The 16,644-nt window shown below is 48.8% G+C and overlaps 1 protein-coding gene across 1 annotated transcript in view; it reads right to left on the bottom strand.

Moving 5' to 3' along the window:
• KIF4A (kinesin family member 4A) overlaps positions 1-16,644 on the bottom strand; it is a 47,236-nt gene that overhangs the window by 739 nt on the left and 29,853 nt on the right. The window contains exons 22-30 of the mRNA XM_032237322.1: positions 16,489-16,574; positions 14,071-14,200; positions 13,729-13,899; positions 11,622-11,729; positions 10,873-10,950; positions 10,676-10,777; positions 9,043-9,192; positions 6,536-6,655; positions 3,988-4,110 (exon numbers count right to left, since the gene is read on the bottom strand). Coding sequence (XP_032093213.1) covers positions 3,988-4,110; positions 6,536-6,655; positions 9,043-9,192; positions 10,676-10,777; positions 10,873-10,950; positions 11,622-11,729; positions 13,729-13,899; positions 14,071-14,200; positions 16,489-16,574 — 1,068 coding nt within the window. The remainder of the gene's footprint in view (positions 1-3,987; positions 4,111-6,535; positions 6,656-9,042; positions 9,193-10,675; positions 10,778-10,872; positions 10,951-11,621; positions 11,730-13,728; positions 13,900-14,070; positions 14,201-16,488; positions 16,575-16,644) is intronic.

Below are 16,644 nucleotides of genomic sequence, written 5' to 3'. Positions count from 1 at the left end.
TGCTCGCCCGATGGGGACGTTCATCCCTTCCTTCCTACAGGGGATCCTCGACTTATGACGACAACATTTCCATCGCTAAGCGAGACATCAAGGAAAGAGAGCCCTGCTTTTACAACCTTCCTTGCCACAATTGTTTGAGTCAATCACCGCAGTGGCTAAGTGAGTAGCCCGGTTGTTAAGCGAATCGGGCTTCCCCCTTTGACTTTGCTCGTCGGAAGGTTGCAAAAAGGAGCTCGCATGACACACCCACCCACTCCCAGGAGGCTGCGACCGTCATAAATCTGAAACAGTTGCCAAGTGTCTGAATTTTGATCACAGGATGTGGCAACGAATGTTAAGTGTGAAAAGCGGTCGTAAATCACTTTTTGGGGGTGACGTAATTTTGAATGGTCACTCTTGTATTTTATTCCAATTTCAAATTTTAAATCGTATTTGATTCCAATTCCATTTTAAATTGCATTTTATCCAATTGCATTTTAAATCATATTTTATTCCCACTTAAATAGTATTTGGTTCCAATTTCATTTTAAATCATATTTTATTCCAATTCCATTTTAAATCGTATTTGATTCCAATTCCTCTTAAAATCACATTTTATCCAATTCCATTTTAAATTGTATTTGATTCCAATTTCATTTGTTCCAATTCTATTTAAATCGTATTTAGTTCCAATTTCATTTTAAATCGTATGTTATTCCAATTCCATCTTAAATCATATTTTATTCCAATTCCATTTAAATAGTATTTGGTTCCAATTTTATTTTAAATAGTATGTTATTCCAATTCCATTTAAAATCATATTTTATTCCAGTTCTATTTTAAATTGTGTTTTATTCCAATTTCATTTTAAATTGTATGTTATTCTAATTCCTTCTTAAATCGTATTTTATCACATTTCAATCATCATTTGTTTCTGGAACTCTGCACTTAGATAGTTGGTAGTAGTTGCGTTTATTTATAGGCCGCCCTTTTCCCTGAGGGGACTCAGGGCGGCTAACAACTTACATGGGAAGGGAAGACATACAATAACATAAAGCACAATATATAATTAAGATCAAGCAACATTCATTCAACATTCGGGTGGGGGCAAATTATAGTCTTTACCCCCAGGCCTGGCGGGATAGCCAGATCTTGAGGGCTGTGCGGAAGGTCTGAAGGGTGGTGAGGGTACGAATCCCCACGGGGAGATCGTTCCAGAGGGTCGGAGCAGCTACAGAAAAGGCTCTCCTCCGCGTAGTTGCCAGCCGACACTGGCTGGCAGATGGCACTCGGAGGAGGCCTAATCTGTGGGATCTTATGGGTCGAGAGGAGGTGACTGGCAGGAGGCGGTCTCCCAAGTACGCAGATCCACTACCATGAAGGGCTTTGTAGGTAGTAAGAAGCACCTTGAAGCGCACACGGAGATCAACAGGTAGCCAGTGCAGCTCGCGGAGGATAGGTGTTATGTGGGTGAACCGAGGTGCACCCACAATCACTCGCGCGGCCGCATTCTGGACTAGCTGAAGCCGCCGGATGCTCTTCAAGGGGAGCCCCATGTAGAGCACATTGCAGTATTCCAGCCTAGAGGTCACGAGGGCGCGAGTGACTGTTGTGAGAGCCTCCCGATTCAGGTAGGGTCGCAACTGGCGCACCAGGCGAACCTGGGCAAATGCCCCCCTGGTCACAGCCGACAGATGGTGATCAAAGGTCAGCTGTGGATCCAGGAGGACTCCCAAGTTGCGAACCCTGTCTGAGGGGTGTAAATTTTGGCCCCCCAGCCTGAGCGTTGGAACACTAACCAAATTTTTGGGAGGGAAACACAACAGCCACTCGGTCTTTTCTGGGTTGAGTACAAGCTTGTTAGCCCTCATCCAGTCCCTAACGGCCTCAAGACCCTGGTTCATCACGTCCACCGCTTCATTGAGTTGGCACGGGGCGGACAGATACAGCTGCGTATCGTCCGCATATTGGTGGTATCTTATCCCGTGCCTCCGAATGATCTCGCCCAGCGGTTTCATGTAGATGTTAAATAGTACGGGGGACAGGACCGACCCCTGCGGCACCCCATATGTTAGGGGCCTCGTGGTCGATCTCTGTCCCCCGACCAACACCGACTGCGACCTGTCCGAGAGGTAGGAGGAGAACCACTGCAAAACAGTGCCTCCCACCCCCACCTCCCGCAGTCGTCGCAGAAGGATACCATGGTCGATGGTATCGAAAGCCGCCGAGAGGTCGAGAAGAACCAAGATGGAGGCATGGCCTCCATCCCTGGCTCTCCAGAGATCATCGGTCAATGCGACCAAAGCGGTTTCTGTGCTGTAACCAGGTCTGAAGCCGGACTGGAAGTGGTCCAGGTAATCGGCTTCCTCCAAGGAAGAGGTGTCCCAAAGGCTAATCAATCAATATATACATAGGCATTAAATGAACAGTCGTTAGCCGAGGACAACCTGCATTTCTTATTTTTCAAAGGAGTCACTAGCTGGCCACTGAGCGTCCAATTCTGGCTTGCTTCAACAATGGCCCCCTCCCTGCTCCCCCAAAGCCACAGCCTCCCCCCGTGAAAACTCAAAGACCCCCCGCATCTATTTATCCCACCCTGATGGCCTCTGTACCTTTCCTTTTTAAAAAATTAATTTCATTTTATTTTATTTAAAAAAAAAAAACAACCCATCTTCCATTAGTGTTGCCTGGGTACAAATATTTTATGCAATAACATTTAAAATTGACAATCATTTTCATTCTTTAATCTATTCTGGGCTTAATGCCAAGACCTTAAATGTTTAATACTATAACAATCCTTGATTCTGTCATGCCTGCAAGCCATCTCTTTCTTTCTAGACTTCCGGTCTGCCGCACTTTCTACTGTGGGAAAGTGGGAGTGGGGATTATAGGGAGTTGGGTGATATGTAGCCATAACAACATTCTTTCTTAGAAACTCAAGGTCATCTCTGTCTCTGCACCTGGCGGGATAGAATCTGTCTTTGTAGCAGTGGGAGATTGGACCCTGTGATGAACGTGTGGGTGTTGGGGAAGGATCCTCAACTTTCAACTGGGTGGCGAAAACCTGGAAGCTTTCAGATTCAGGTTTTTCCCAGATGTGCCAATATGGTTTTCTTTTTAATAAATTGGAATTTTGAGGAACCCTTTGCCTCGGATTCTGATTTCATCTTGGATGCTATTTGGAACCCTGACAACTCAATTATGTTAACTCTATTGATAATTTTTTCTATATTTTACCAATTCTTATATTTGTTCTTTAACCATCGATAAAACGATTCCCATATAGTATAATAATCGGTTTGTTCTTTCTCTTTAATTGCCAGGGTTAATCTGTTTGTTTCCACACATTAATACCACTTTATAACGCCTTGGTAAGGCCACACTTGGAATACGGCATTCAGTTTTGGTCGCCACGATGTAGAAAAGATGTGGGGACTCTAGAAAGAGTGCAGAGAAGAGCAACAAAGAGGATTAGGGGACTGGAGACTAAAACATAGGAAGAATGGTTGCAGGAACTGGGGATGTCTAGTTGAATGAAAAGAAGGACTAGGGGAGACATGATAGCAGTCTTCCAATATCTCAGGGGTTGCCACAAAGAAGAGGGAGTCAAGCTATTCTCCAAGGCACCTGAGGGCAGGACAAGAAGCAATGGGTGGAAACTAATCAAGGAGAGAAGCAACTTAGAACTGGGGAGGAATTTCCTGACAGTTAGAACAATTAATCAGTGGAACAGAAGTTGCCTCCAGAAGTTGTGAACGCCCTAATACTGGAAGTCTTTAAGAAGATGCTGGATAGCCATTTGTCTGGAACGGTGTAGGGTTTCCTGCCTAGGCAGGGGGTTGGACTAGAAGACCTCCAAGGTCCCTTCCGACTCTGCTATTGTATTGTATTATTCCGATATTTTCCTAATCACCTTCTCTTCTGTAAGAATCTTTTTGCTTTTCCAGTTTTGTGCAAATACAATCTTAGCTGTTGTTATCACATGCGTAATCAAATACACATTTGTACCTTTCTGGTGGGGGTGATGGCGGGAGGCTCAAAGAACGTGTCCCCGCAGGTCACCTGGGTGGGGTCTTCTAGGCTGAATGTCCGGTCTTGAACATCCATCAGCTTGTTACCAAGTATCCCCTCCTAAGAGGGAAACAAAAAAGGCAGGCAGGCATTAGCCAGGTCAAGCGTCGCGCTGGCCCAATCGTTCCCTTCTAGACGGATGAAGCTGGACCAAGGGAGGGGAAGTCTGGAGACCCTTCTCGGTTAGCCCCTTTCTCTGGCCAAAGCAAATCCACAACCTCAAGCGCCGATTGACCTCCGGAGGCATCGAGGGTAGAAGCAGCTCCATCATTCCCAGCCGATGCACCGAGGGTGGGGTGATGGGAGCTGCGTGCCGGGAGATCAATGGAAGAGATTATTTGGAGCGCGGGGAGAAAGGAGGAGTCCTGGGTGCTCTCTGAGCCGGGTGGTTCTCTTTGCAGGCGTTTCATGACCCAGCTAGGTAACATCATCAGTGTTAGAAGGGAGTGGGCTTTACAGAGAGGAAAGTAAAGGAGGAGGAGGAAGGCTGTGGGGTCCTTGGTAGCTTTCTGATTGAATTGTGAGCCGCCCTGCGTCCCCTTCGGGGGAAAAGGGCGGCATATAAATGTAATAAATCAATCAAATCAATCAATCAATCTTGCAGATGTTTCACCACTTAATTAGAGAATGTAATTAGTGCTAGAAGGGAGTGGGGTTTACAGGGAGGAGGAGGAGTAGGAGTACTGTGGGGTCCTTGGTGGTGTTTGAGCTGATAGTTTTCTTGAAGTCGTTTCATGACCCAACTAGAAAACGTCATCAGTGAATTGTGGCCTGTCAGAGGCCAGGGAAGCTGGCAGCCGATTCGGAGAGTGAGGAGGTTGGGGAGGAAGATGGGCCAGTCCTGGATTCTGGGGAAGGTTCGGACAGAGGCAGAAGGGGGTGGGGGGGGGGGTTAAGGCTGTTTGGCGCTAGAGAGCAGTGAGGCGGAGGAACAGCTGGAGCCTGTTCCCAGTGTGCGCAGGCGCCGAGCTGCCAGAAGAAAAGAACAGCTGAGAAATCAGGGTCAACGTGGGAGTAAAGCCACAGGTGGATGGTGAATGGCCCTGCCTGTAGGAAATAAAAGAGGAGCCAAAGGGGAGGGGGCTTTGCAGGAAACAATTTGTCCATTCAAGGAGTGTGAAGATCTGTCCCTGAATCTCAGAGACTCTGTGCCAAGTCTTTCCCTGCATTTGGAAAACATTGACATGGAAGCTTTCTAAGCTAGATAAGGTCATAAATATTCCTTTCAAAGGTTATTCCTTGCAATTTGGGAGGACGACCCTTGGAATGGTGGTGTGGGAATGGATTTCCAGAGGGAAACAATTGCAGACTCCGGGAATCAATTTGCTGTCAGGTTTCCCGAAAGATGCCCTCATTAATTCATGAGCCTCGAGCCAAGTTTCAAAAGAGAACCAGTCGTTCATTAGGCACACCGTTCCGGCAATGCCCCGTTGCAGTCAGATCTGACCTCATTTAAATTATGGCTGAACTTTGCCCCCCGTTTCTTCCCTCCCCTCAGTCTGTGCCATAAATCACATTCTCCAAGGAGGTGCACGTCTCACAAGCTGGCTGTAGTCATCGGAGATCCGACTCTAGCGCTCCCCCCCCCTTTTCTCACCAGGGCAACTTGATAACAGACAATCACTCACGCCCTCGTGACCTCAAGACTGGACTACTGCAATGCGCTCTACATGGGGCAGCCCTTGAAGAGCATTCAGAGACTTCAACTTGTCCAGAATGCGGCCGTGCGAGCGATTGTGGGTATACCTCGATACACCCACGTTACACCTATCCTCCGCGAGCTGCACTGGCTTCCAATCGGTCTCCGGATACGCTTCAAGGTGCTAGTTATTACTTATAAAGCCCTTCATGGTATTGGACCTGGGTACTTGAGAGACCGCCTGCTGCCAATTACCTCCCAAAGACCCATTAGATCTCACAGGGTTGGCCTCCTCCGGGTTCCATCCACCAGCCAATGCCATCTGGCTACGACCCAGGGGAGGGCCTTCTCTGTTGCAGCTCCGGCCCTTTGGAACGAACTCCCCGCGGAGATTCGGACCCTCGCCTCTCTCCCTGCTTTCCGAAAAGCCGTTAAAACCTGGCTATGTCGGCAGGCCTGGGGTTGATGAGCTCCCTTCCCCTCTCGACAGGTGCGGTTGCTGGTTATTTTAAATGTCTGTTTTGTACTTGTATGTTTCCCCTTCCCGTTTAAGTTGTTCGCCGCCCTGAGTCCCTTTTAGGGAATAGGGCGGCATATAAATAAAATAAAACTTAAACTTAAACATGCAAATGCTTTATGAGTTGACATTTGCACTACTCAGGTGATCCTGGGGACATAGCAGAGCGCCCAAATGTTTCAACTACTTCCTAAAAAGGATGCAAATGACCAGCTGCCTGCCCTGCTCTGAGGTTTGCAACATCTCCTCTCGCGATGCTGCAGGCGAGCTTGGAAGAAGAGCAAGAAGGTTTCACCGCCGGGGTAGGGGGTGGGTGGGGAGGAACTCACCGAGAACACATCGTCCCGATTCCGACACTTTTCTTCCTCGCACCGGCAATCCTCCGAGCAGGCCAGTTTCTGTTTTCGGCAACCGCACTGTTTGTTTCCGCAGCGGCCTCGGCAGGTGCACTGAGAGGAGACGACGACCCGGGAGAAAAGTCAGAGGGAGAGAGAAAAACACCCCACCAGGAAAGGACGGTGAGGGGAGAGGAAAGGAAAACCATCACCAAGACTGTTCCGACTGAGGCTTCACCAAATCCCGGAGCAGACTCCTTGTCCCAACGAAAACCCCTGTTTAGGAAGCTAAGGTGAATTCCTCTCATTTCCATCCAGCAAAGTCTTTCGAGGGAGGATTTATGGTCACAGACCTTATCTGGCTTGGAGAGCTGCCAGCCCAAGATCTGCAAAACTTGGCCAAGAGTCTTGGAGAGTCCCGAACCAATGAAGCGAACTTCTGCAAACTCCACTCCCCTGTTGCTTCTCTTTTACTTCCTCTGGGAGGGGCCATTCACCGTCCACCTGTGGCCTTATTGCCAAGTCAACCCCTATTCTTTAGCTGTTCCCTTCGTGTCTGGCCACTCTGTGCATGCGCACACTGGGAACAGGCTCCAGCTGTTCTTCTGCCTCATGGATGTCTGAATCCGAAGGCAGCTGATAACTGCCATACAGCCCTGGTCCCCAGCTCTGCCTCCGACACAGAGCCCTCCTCAGAGTCTTCCCCAGACCCCAGGACTGGCTCATGGTCCTCCCCAACCTCCTCACTGTCTAAGTCTATTGCCAGGTGGGCCACAACAAAGATCCGGCAGGGATGATGAGGTCTGGGATCTATTCCCTCCCCTCCCCCGAGGCCAGAAGACAAGGAGGGGTGGGCCAGTGTAAGAGCGAAGAGAAGGGCTTAGAGACCTGGAGTTGGTGAGTTCTAGTCCTGTCTTTTGCCTGAGTCTGGGTGGGTGGGTGACTTTTGGCCAATGGTCAAGAGATGGTTGAGTTCTAGTTCCACCTTAGCCATGAAAGCCGGCTAGGTGATTTTGGGCCAATCACCAGGCAACAGAGTTCCAGTCTCACCTTAGGCATGAAAATTGACTGGTGATTTTGGGCCAATCACCAATAGGTGGTGAGTTCCAGTTCCACCTTAGGCATGAAAGCTAACTAACTAGATGACTTTCTGCCAATCAGTAAGAGATGGGCGGAAAGTCCCTCCTTAGGCCTGAAATCTGGGCGGCTGGGTGACTTTGTGCCAATTGTCAGGAGATGGTTGAGTTCCAGTTCTGCCTTAGCCATGAAAGCCGGCTAGGTGATTTTGGGCCAATCACCAGGAGACAGAGAGTTCTAGTTTCAGCTTGGGCATGAAAAACTGTGATTTTTTGGCCAATCACTAGGAGATGGTGAGTTCTAGTTCCACCTTAGGCATGAAAACTGACTGGGTCAGTTTAGGCCTATCACCCTCTCAACCCAATCCACCTCACAGGGCTGTTGTGGGGAAAACAATAAGGGAATATTAGTTGTATTCAACTTGAGTTACATGTGGGAATAAAAGGTGGGATAAAAAACTAGAAAAAGAATGAAACCGAGTTCTAACGTTATACAAAAGGGAGAGGGAGGGGAGGAAGAAAAGAGGAAGGAAAGAAGGGAGAGTGGGAGGAAGAAGGAAGGAAACGAGGAAGGAGAGAGAGAGGGAAGGAGGAGGAAATAAAGGAACAGAAGAGGAAGGAAAAAGGGAAGGAGGTAGGGAGAGAGGGAGGGAAGAAAGGAAGATAGAAAAGAGGAAGGAAAAAAGGGAGAATGGGAGAAGGAAGGAAGCGAGGAAGGAAGGAGAGGGAAGGAAGGAGGAAATAAAGGAACAGAAGAGGAAGGAAAAAGGGAAGGAAGGAGGGAGGAAAGAAAGGAAGATAGAAAAAAGGAAAGAAGGGAGAGGGAGGAAGAAGGAAGGGAGGGAGGGAAGAAGGAGGAAGGCCATAAAGGAACAGAAGAGGAAGGAAAAAGGAAAGGAAGGAGGGAAGAAAAGAAGATAGAAAAGAGGAAGGAAAGAAGGGAGAATGGGAGGAAGAAGGAAGGAAAGAGGGAAGGAAGGAGGAGGAAATAAAGGAACAGAAGAAGGAAAAAGGGAAGGAAGGAGGGAGGGAGAGAAGGAAGGGATCGAGACCAAGTTAGAAGATCCCAAGGACCTGGAGCGCAAGAGAATTCCAGCCTCTGGGAATTCTTCCTATTGATCAAAGTTTAGCATCCTGCCAATCATCTCGTTCCCTCCGGGTAATACGGAGCCCTGGAGTTCACTCCCGTGAGCTCACGCGCACCGTGTCCATTTGAAGTCCTTCCTTTTATGTTCATTTACATCTACCATTCATATCCGGGAGGGAAGGGGCTTAGAGACCAAGCTGGCCTCTCTGCCTTCCGTCGGGAGAGAAAGGAATTCAACTCAACGGCTGCTAGCTAAGACCGAAAAAGAGAGCCTCCATATTCAGGAGCAGTCTTCTGGAAACTAGAGGAATGATCCCCCCCCCCCATCGCTCACATACCCCTAAAATGCTCTTCCTGATGCCTCGGGGAATTTTGGCTGGCACCCACTCGTCTTCTGCTTCTTCTAGCGAGTCGCCTGATTCAGAGGGCGACTCTTCGCTGCTCATGTCGGATTTCGGCTTTGCGTTGGTCATCCGACGAGGCTTTGGCTGAAGAAGGCGGCAAGAAATCTGAGTGATTAAGCTGAAGGGAGGGCAAAGAATATTCTGGATGGCTAGTTTAGACAGCCTTTTGGAGCAGAGAGCTACAGACTAAGATGGCTTTTCTTAAAGTTTCTGTAACTTTAAAAAAGGGGTGGACTTCAACTCCCAGAATTTCCCAGCCAGACATGCTGGCTGGGGAATTCTGGGACTTGAAGTCCATCATCATGACTAGAAAACTCTGGAAGTTGAAGTCCGCCCATCTTAAATCAGGCTGGCTGGGGAATTCTGGGAGTGGAAGTCCACCCATCTTAAAAGATGCTGGCTGGGGAATTCTGGGAGTTGAAATCCGCCCATCTTAAATCAGGCTGGCTGGGGAATTCTGGGAGTGGAAGTCCACCCATCTTAAAAGATGCTGGCTGGGGAATTCTGGGAGTTGAAGTCTGCCCATCTTAAGGCTGGCTGGGGAATTCTGGGAGTGGAAGTCCACCCATCTTAAAAGATGCTGGCTGGGGAATTCTGGGAGTGGAAGTCCACCCATCTTAAAAGATGCTGGCTGGGGAATTCTGGGAGTTGAAGTCCACGGATCTTAAAGCAGGCTGGCTGGGGAATTCTGGGAGTGGAAGTCCACCCATCTTAAAAGATGCTGGCTGGGGAATTCTGGGAGTTGAAGTCCGCCCATCTTAAAGCAGGCTGGCTGGGGAATTCTGGGAGTGGAAGTCCACCCATCTTAAAAGATGCTGGCTGGGGAATTCTGGGAGTGGAAGTCCACCCATCTTAAAAGATGCTGGCTGGGGAATTCTGGGAGTTGAAGTCCATGGATCTTAAAAGATGCTGGCTGGGGAATTCTGGGAGTTGAAGTCCACGGATCTTAAAGCAGGCTGGCTGGGGAATTCTGGGAGTGGAAGTCCACCCATCTTAAAAGATGCTGGCTGGGGAATTCTGGGAGTTGAAGTCCACGGATCTTAAAAGATGCTGGCTGGGGAATTCTGGGAGTTGAAGTCCACGGATCTTAAAAGATGCTGGCTGGGGAATTCTGGGAGTGGAAGTCCACGGATCTTAAAGCAGGCTGGCTGGAGAATTCTGGGAGTTGAAGTCCACCCATTTTAAAGCATGTTGGCTGAGGAATTCTGGGACCTGACGTCCACCCATCTTGACTCAAACTGACTGGAGAATTCTGGGAGTTGAAGTACACCCATTTTAAAGCATGCTGACTGGGGAATTCTTGGGGCGAGATGAGTGGCAAATAAATTTACTAAATAATAATAATGTGGACTTAAGAGTTCCAGATTTTTTAACTAACATGGTTGCTTTCAAGTGGGGAGCAGTACATGGCTGCTGTTTTAAGAGTTTACAGGGCCAAGGAAAATATTATAATTTCCCTATTTCTAAACCTTGCCGAACCAGCTGGCCAACAGGACAGGAGGGGTGATGCCAGCCTCTCCCTCAGGAGGCTCTAACTCCCCCCCTCTCCCCCCAAGAGGACACCCACCTTGGGAGGGATGTAATCAAAAGGAGATTCGGAAACATCTCCAAAGCCGGACTCTACTTTGTAAGTCTTCTGTCCACTGGCAGCCTGAAGAATCCTGCAGTTCTGCGGGAGGAAAGGGGGAGGAGGAAGAGGAGTTGTGTGAGCCAGCAAGGAGTGAGGTCATCTGTCATGACAGGTGAAGCCATCCTTGGACTTACCTGTTTGATGGCTTCCAGCTCTTCGCTGAGTTCCTGGTTCTTCTCCAAGGTCTCTTTCAGCTTTGCAAGTTCTTCTTCCTGCACGCAGAAAGGTGGAACGCGTGAGAGAGATACACACACAGAGACAGAGAGAGAAAGACAGAGAGCTGTTCCCTTCGTCTGGCCACTCTGCGCATGCACACACTGGGAACAGGCCCCAGCTGTTCTTCTGCCTCACTGATGTCTGACTCCGAAGGCAGCTGATAACTGTCAGACGGCCCTGGCCCCCTCTCTGCCTCCGACACAGAGCCCTCCTCAGAGCCTTCCCCAGACTCCAGGACTGGCCCATCTTCCTCCCCAACCTCCTCACTGCTCGAATCTGCTGCTAGGCCACAACACGGATTAACTCCAGACAAACAATTAAATAAACAATACCCCAATCAAGAAACTGCCAAAGAGCCATTAGTAAACGGCCCCAAACTGACAGAGTAAGTCATCACAATATAAACAGCACTCTTCACTAGCACCGATGGTGTTACCTAGTTGGGTCATGAAACGTCTGCAAGAAAATCAGCCAGCTCAGAGAGCACCAAGGGTCCCCTCAACTAAATCAGAGCCCTCCATGCTGGCTGGTCCCTGTTTTCTTTCTTCCACCGACAAAGGAATCCTCAGGCCCTCAAACCTCGGCGGAGAGCAAATCAAGGGGTATCTGCATCCTGTTGGCCTGAAATTCACCCCTCCCTGGATTTAAGCCTCCCCCCCACCTTTACCTGGAATTGGAGGCGTTCCAGAAGCTGCTCCTCCCGTTCGGAAGTCGAGATTTCCAGCTTTTTTTCAGATTCCTCCTTTTGCTGGATTTGGCTGAGCAGGTAGAGAATCTATCAAGGGGACAGGAAAGAGAATTGGCAGCGACTGGGGAGAGAAGGAACTGGAAGTCCCATGATCCACAGCTTTCCCCTACAGAATTCCCAGCTCCAAGCCAGTGTTGGTGTTGGTTCTTAAGGGTGCCAGACTCACCGGGGAAGTGGAAGACCGATTCACCTAACCACACTATTACTTTGACTTAATACTCACAATCATCTTCAGTGGAGACTGGGCAACTGAATGGAGCTGAGTGTTTATTGGCCGGATGCCTTTCCCTGTTGCCAGTGCGGAGTTATATTTGGCAGATATATTCTCCTTGTGTCCAGAGAGAGAAAAAATATCTGCCTCTATCTAGGATTGAACTCACAGCATCCAGATTGTGAGGCAAGAACTCCACCTCTAGGCCACTACAACACTTGACTTAATAAGCACCCAAATGCAGGTGGCAAAGTGTTGAGTGAATTTTAGCTCCCTTCCTTTTGTGACTGTCCTCGCCACACTTGTTCACTCAAATCACTGCAGTGTCAGGTCTAAAAGCCATATTTTCTTTTGGGACTTCAGGCCTGCCACATTTTCTACTATTCATTTGTGGGGAAATTGGGAGGGGGGAATTATACGGAGTTAGGTGACATGTAGCCATAACAACATTCTTCTAACAAAACCAAGGCCATTCTTTATCTCTGTACATGGCCGGGACTGGATGGGTGGACTGTGGGAAATTGGGAAGGGGGATTATACGGAGTTGGGTGACATGTAGCCATAACAACATTCTTCTTAGAAAACCAAGGTCTTTCGTTATCTCGGCACCTGGCTGGAACTGGATGGGTGGACTGTGGGAAATTGGGAGGGGGGGATTATACGGAGTTGGATGACATGTAGCCATAACAACATTCTTCTTAAAAAGCCTAGGTCATTTTTGTCTCTGCACCTGGCCGGAACTGGATAGCAATAGCAATAGCAGTAGACTTATATACCGCTTCATAGGCCTTTCAGGCCTCTCTAAGCGGTTTACAGAGAGTCAGCATATTGCCCCCAACAATCTGGGTCCTCATTTTACCCACCTCGGAAGGTTGCCACCTCGGAAGGATGGAAGGCTGAGTCAACCCTGGATAGATGGACTTTGCCTTTGTGGCAGTGGAAGATTGGACCCTGTGATGAAATTGTGGGTTGTGGGGGAAGGATCTTGAACTTTCAAGTGGGTGGGGAAAACCTGGAAGCTTTCAGATTTGGGTTTTCCCAGATGTGCCAACATGGCTCTTTTAAATAAATTGGAACTTTGAGGAATCCTTTGCCTTGGACTTAACTTTGGATGCTATTTGGAACCCTGACACGGTTAAGTGAATCCCGCTTCGAGTTTGCTTATCTGAAGGTTGCAGTGTGACCCCCGGGATGTGGCAACAGTTATAAACGCTAGTGAGTTGGCAAGCGTTACCGTACGTGACCACGGAGATGCTGCAATGGTAGTTAAGTGTAAAAAAAAGGCTCCTAAGTGCCGCCGTAACTTTGAACAGCTGCTAAAGGAACGGTTGTTAAACTGAGGTCAGCCTGCGCTAACTCAGCAGCTGCAGTGGTTCGCTTAACAACTGCGGCAAGAAAGGCCGTGAAATGGGAGAAAGCTCATTTTGATTGTCCAGCTTAGCAACAGAATTTGGGGTCTCCACCGTGCTCATAAAGTGAGGGCCATCCATCCATCATCAAGTAGAGGTCACTGAGTGGTGTGGTGGCCTAGAGGTGGAGCTCTCACCTCACAATCAGGACGTGTTAAGTTCGATCCTAGGTAGAGTCAGATATTTCTCTCTCTGGGCACAATGAGATTGCACCTGCTGAATAAAACTCTGCCCTGGCGACAGGGAAGGGCATCCGGCCAGTGAACACATAGCTCCATTCAGTTGCCCAGACTCCACCCCGCAAGGGATGATGGGGTCATTAAAAGGAGGTGATTTTTGTGGGGTCACCGCACTACCTAAATGCAGTGTTTCTGGAAAGCGAGGGTGGTTGGAGTCCAGGCCGTACCTTCTCCTGGTTCTCTTGCTCCATCTGAACCAGCTGCCTCTCCAGCTCGGCCTCCATGTCGGCAGCCCCCTTCCGCTCTTCCAGAAGCATCTTATGGACGTCGGCGCAGGTGGTTTTGCTCTGCTGAAGGCGGTTTTCTACTTTCCCATTTTCGACTTTGGAGGCCACCAACTTCAGGAGCAAGGAAAAACACAAGGAGAGGACATTAGGGGAGATTCTCCCCACCTCCTCTTATCTTTGGACCTCCTCTTGAAGGTATCAAGCGGCAACATCTTGAGGACAGGCGAGCCAGCAAGGAAGGCCCTGATGCCATTTCTGTAGCCCCACCCACCCCAAACTTACTTCACCAATCAGGTACTTGACGGCACACTTGGTTTCTGATATGGTGGCTATATTTTCCCAGCGCTGTTTGGTCCGGTCGCTGGTCTCGGCGTCCAGCAATTTCTGCTGCAGATCTGCAATTTGGGCGCTCCTGTGGACGGAGTCAAGAGAGTTGGTGGAGGTTGGTTTGGAGAAGAAGACATCTTAGGGGGAGAAAACCACCTTGCTCCACCTGTTTATGTGCAGATGGTGAGGGGAGACCCTCAGGGAAGTGGGGCCAATCTGTCTCTCTCCCTTCAGGCCTCGCTGTTTCAAAAGATCTACAAGCAGGGGGGCCTCCAAACTTGGTAATGTTAAGACTTGTGGACTTGAGAGACCGCCTACTGCCAATTACCTCTACTAGGCCAATAAGATCCCATAGATTAGGCCTCCTCCGAATTCCATCAGCCGGCCAATGTCGACTGGCAACTACCCGGAGGAGAGCCTTCTCGGTGGCTGCTCCGACCCTCTGGAACGAACTCTCCGTGGAGATTCGTACCCTCACCACCCTCCAGACCTTCCGCGTAGCCCTTAAAACCTGGCTGTCCCGACAGGCCTGGGGCTAAAGACTTCAACCCCACCCGAATAGTATGACTATTGTGCCTTTTTTAAAATGATGTATTGTCTTCATGTTTGTAACTTGTTTGTCCTTCCCTCCCCCTGAATTGTGAGCCGCCCTGAGTCCCCTCAGGGAAAAGGGCGGCATACAAATAAAGTTAAAAAAAAAAAAAAAAACCTTCAACTCCCAGAGTTCCCTAGCCTGGCTGAGGGATTCTGGGAGTTGAAGTCCACAAATTGTAAAATCGCCACGTTTGGAGACCTCGGACCCACAGCCAAGTTCCCATGGAAAATTGGCCAGGACGAGACAACTAAAGAGGTGATGATAGATGCCAGTGTATAAATTTACACAAGAACTGTGCTGGAGTTCTACCTATTATTTAGAAAGAGCTCTGGGGGCTTTCGGAGGGACAACTGGAAAAAACAACAGAATAACAAGAAGTTGGGAGGGAGCTCGGAGGTCTACCAGTCCAGCCCCTGCTTCAAGCAGGAGACCTAAAACCCGTGATGGCGAACCAATGTTACACATGCTATAGGTGGCACGTGGAGACCTATCTTCTGGCAAGCGAGCCAGCATGAATGTGTGTGCCAGCCAGCTGATTTTCAGACTTCCGGAGCGCCCGGGAAGGCCATTTTCACCCTTTCCAGGTTCCAGGAAAGCCTCCGGAAGTTCCGGTAAGCCCATTGTTCTGTTCTATTGTTCTGTTTTGTTGTTTGATGTTCCATTGGAGCCTGGGGAGGGTGAAAATGGCCTCCTCCCGCCCTCCCAGAGGAAATTCCCAAACTCAGCTTGAAGGTGAGCGGTACGGTGCACATTGGGGTGGGGGGTGGGGGAAGTGTGCATGTATGCACATGTGGGAGGGGGGTGCTTTGCACCCGCAACAATTGCTCTAGGGTCAAGGCTGCCAAGCCATGTCCTGTTTTGAGCCTAGGGAGGTATCCAGTTGTTATTCATAGTCTTCATTCCAGATGATATAAAATTCGACTATTCCATATTGAGTCACCCAAGGCGGGGTTTGCCAACCTTGGCCCCTTTAAGACCTATTATGGACTCCAACTCCCAGAATTCTCCAGCCAGCGAGGGTTTAACCAGCGTTCAGCATACCGTATTTTTTCGGAGTATAACACGCACCAAGGTTTTGAAGAGGCAATTTTTTTAAAAAGGTTTTTGCACTCTGCAAAGCTCCCCAAAACGGCCCATTTTTCTTCCAAAAAAAAGGGCATGAATAGCCTTTAGGAGGCTTGTAGAGTGCTGCTGCCCCCCCCCCCAAAATGGCACCTTTTTTCCCCAAAAAGGAGCATGAATAGCCTTTAGGAGGCTTGTAGAATGCTGCTGGGGGGGGTGCCCCCTGCCCAAACGACCAAAAACGACCTGTTTTTTGCAAAAACGGGACCGTTTTTTGTCAAAAGAATTGCACACATAGCCTTTAGGAGGCTTATAGATTACTCCTGGGGGCTGGGGGGCAAAATTGAGCAAAAAACAGCCCGTTTTTCACTCATTTCTGTCCTCCCCAGCCCCCAGGAGCTCTCTGAAAGCCTTCTAAAAGCCATGCAAGGCCATTTTGGTGAAGGGGCGGGGCTTCAGGAGGCAAAAAATGCTGTATTCAGTATATAAGACGCACCCAAATTTTCAGCCTCTTTTTTGAGTGAAAAGGGTGCATCTTATACTCCTAAAAATACGGTAGATACAATAACAAATGTGACCGGACCACCCTTATCAGATTTTTTTGTAACTTTCTTAACACCCAAATCACTTTCTTAATAGACGGTGGGAATGCGGTTGATATAACATATCTTGACTTCAGCAAAGTAAAGGAAAAAGAGCTTGTCGTAGTCTCTTACCGGAGTTCCATTTCAGTCTCCAAACTCTCGACCTGCTTGGTGATGGAAGAGTTGATTTCCATGGATTTGTAGGAAAACGTGCGTCTCTGGGGAGGAACGAGAGAGAAATCAACGCCAAAGGCTGAATTTAAAAGGGGGGGGGGATTCATTTAAAAG

Source organism: Thamnophis elegans, chromosome Z, assembly GCF_009769535.1.
Source record: "Thamnophis elegans isolate rThaEle1 chromosome Z, rThaEle1.pri, whole genome shotgun sequence".
In the NCBI taxonomy this organism is placed as follows: Eukaryota; Metazoa; Chordata; class Lepidosauria; order Squamata; family Colubridae; genus Thamnophis; species Thamnophis elegans.
This window is presented reverse-complemented; position numbering and strand designations above follow the sequence as displayed.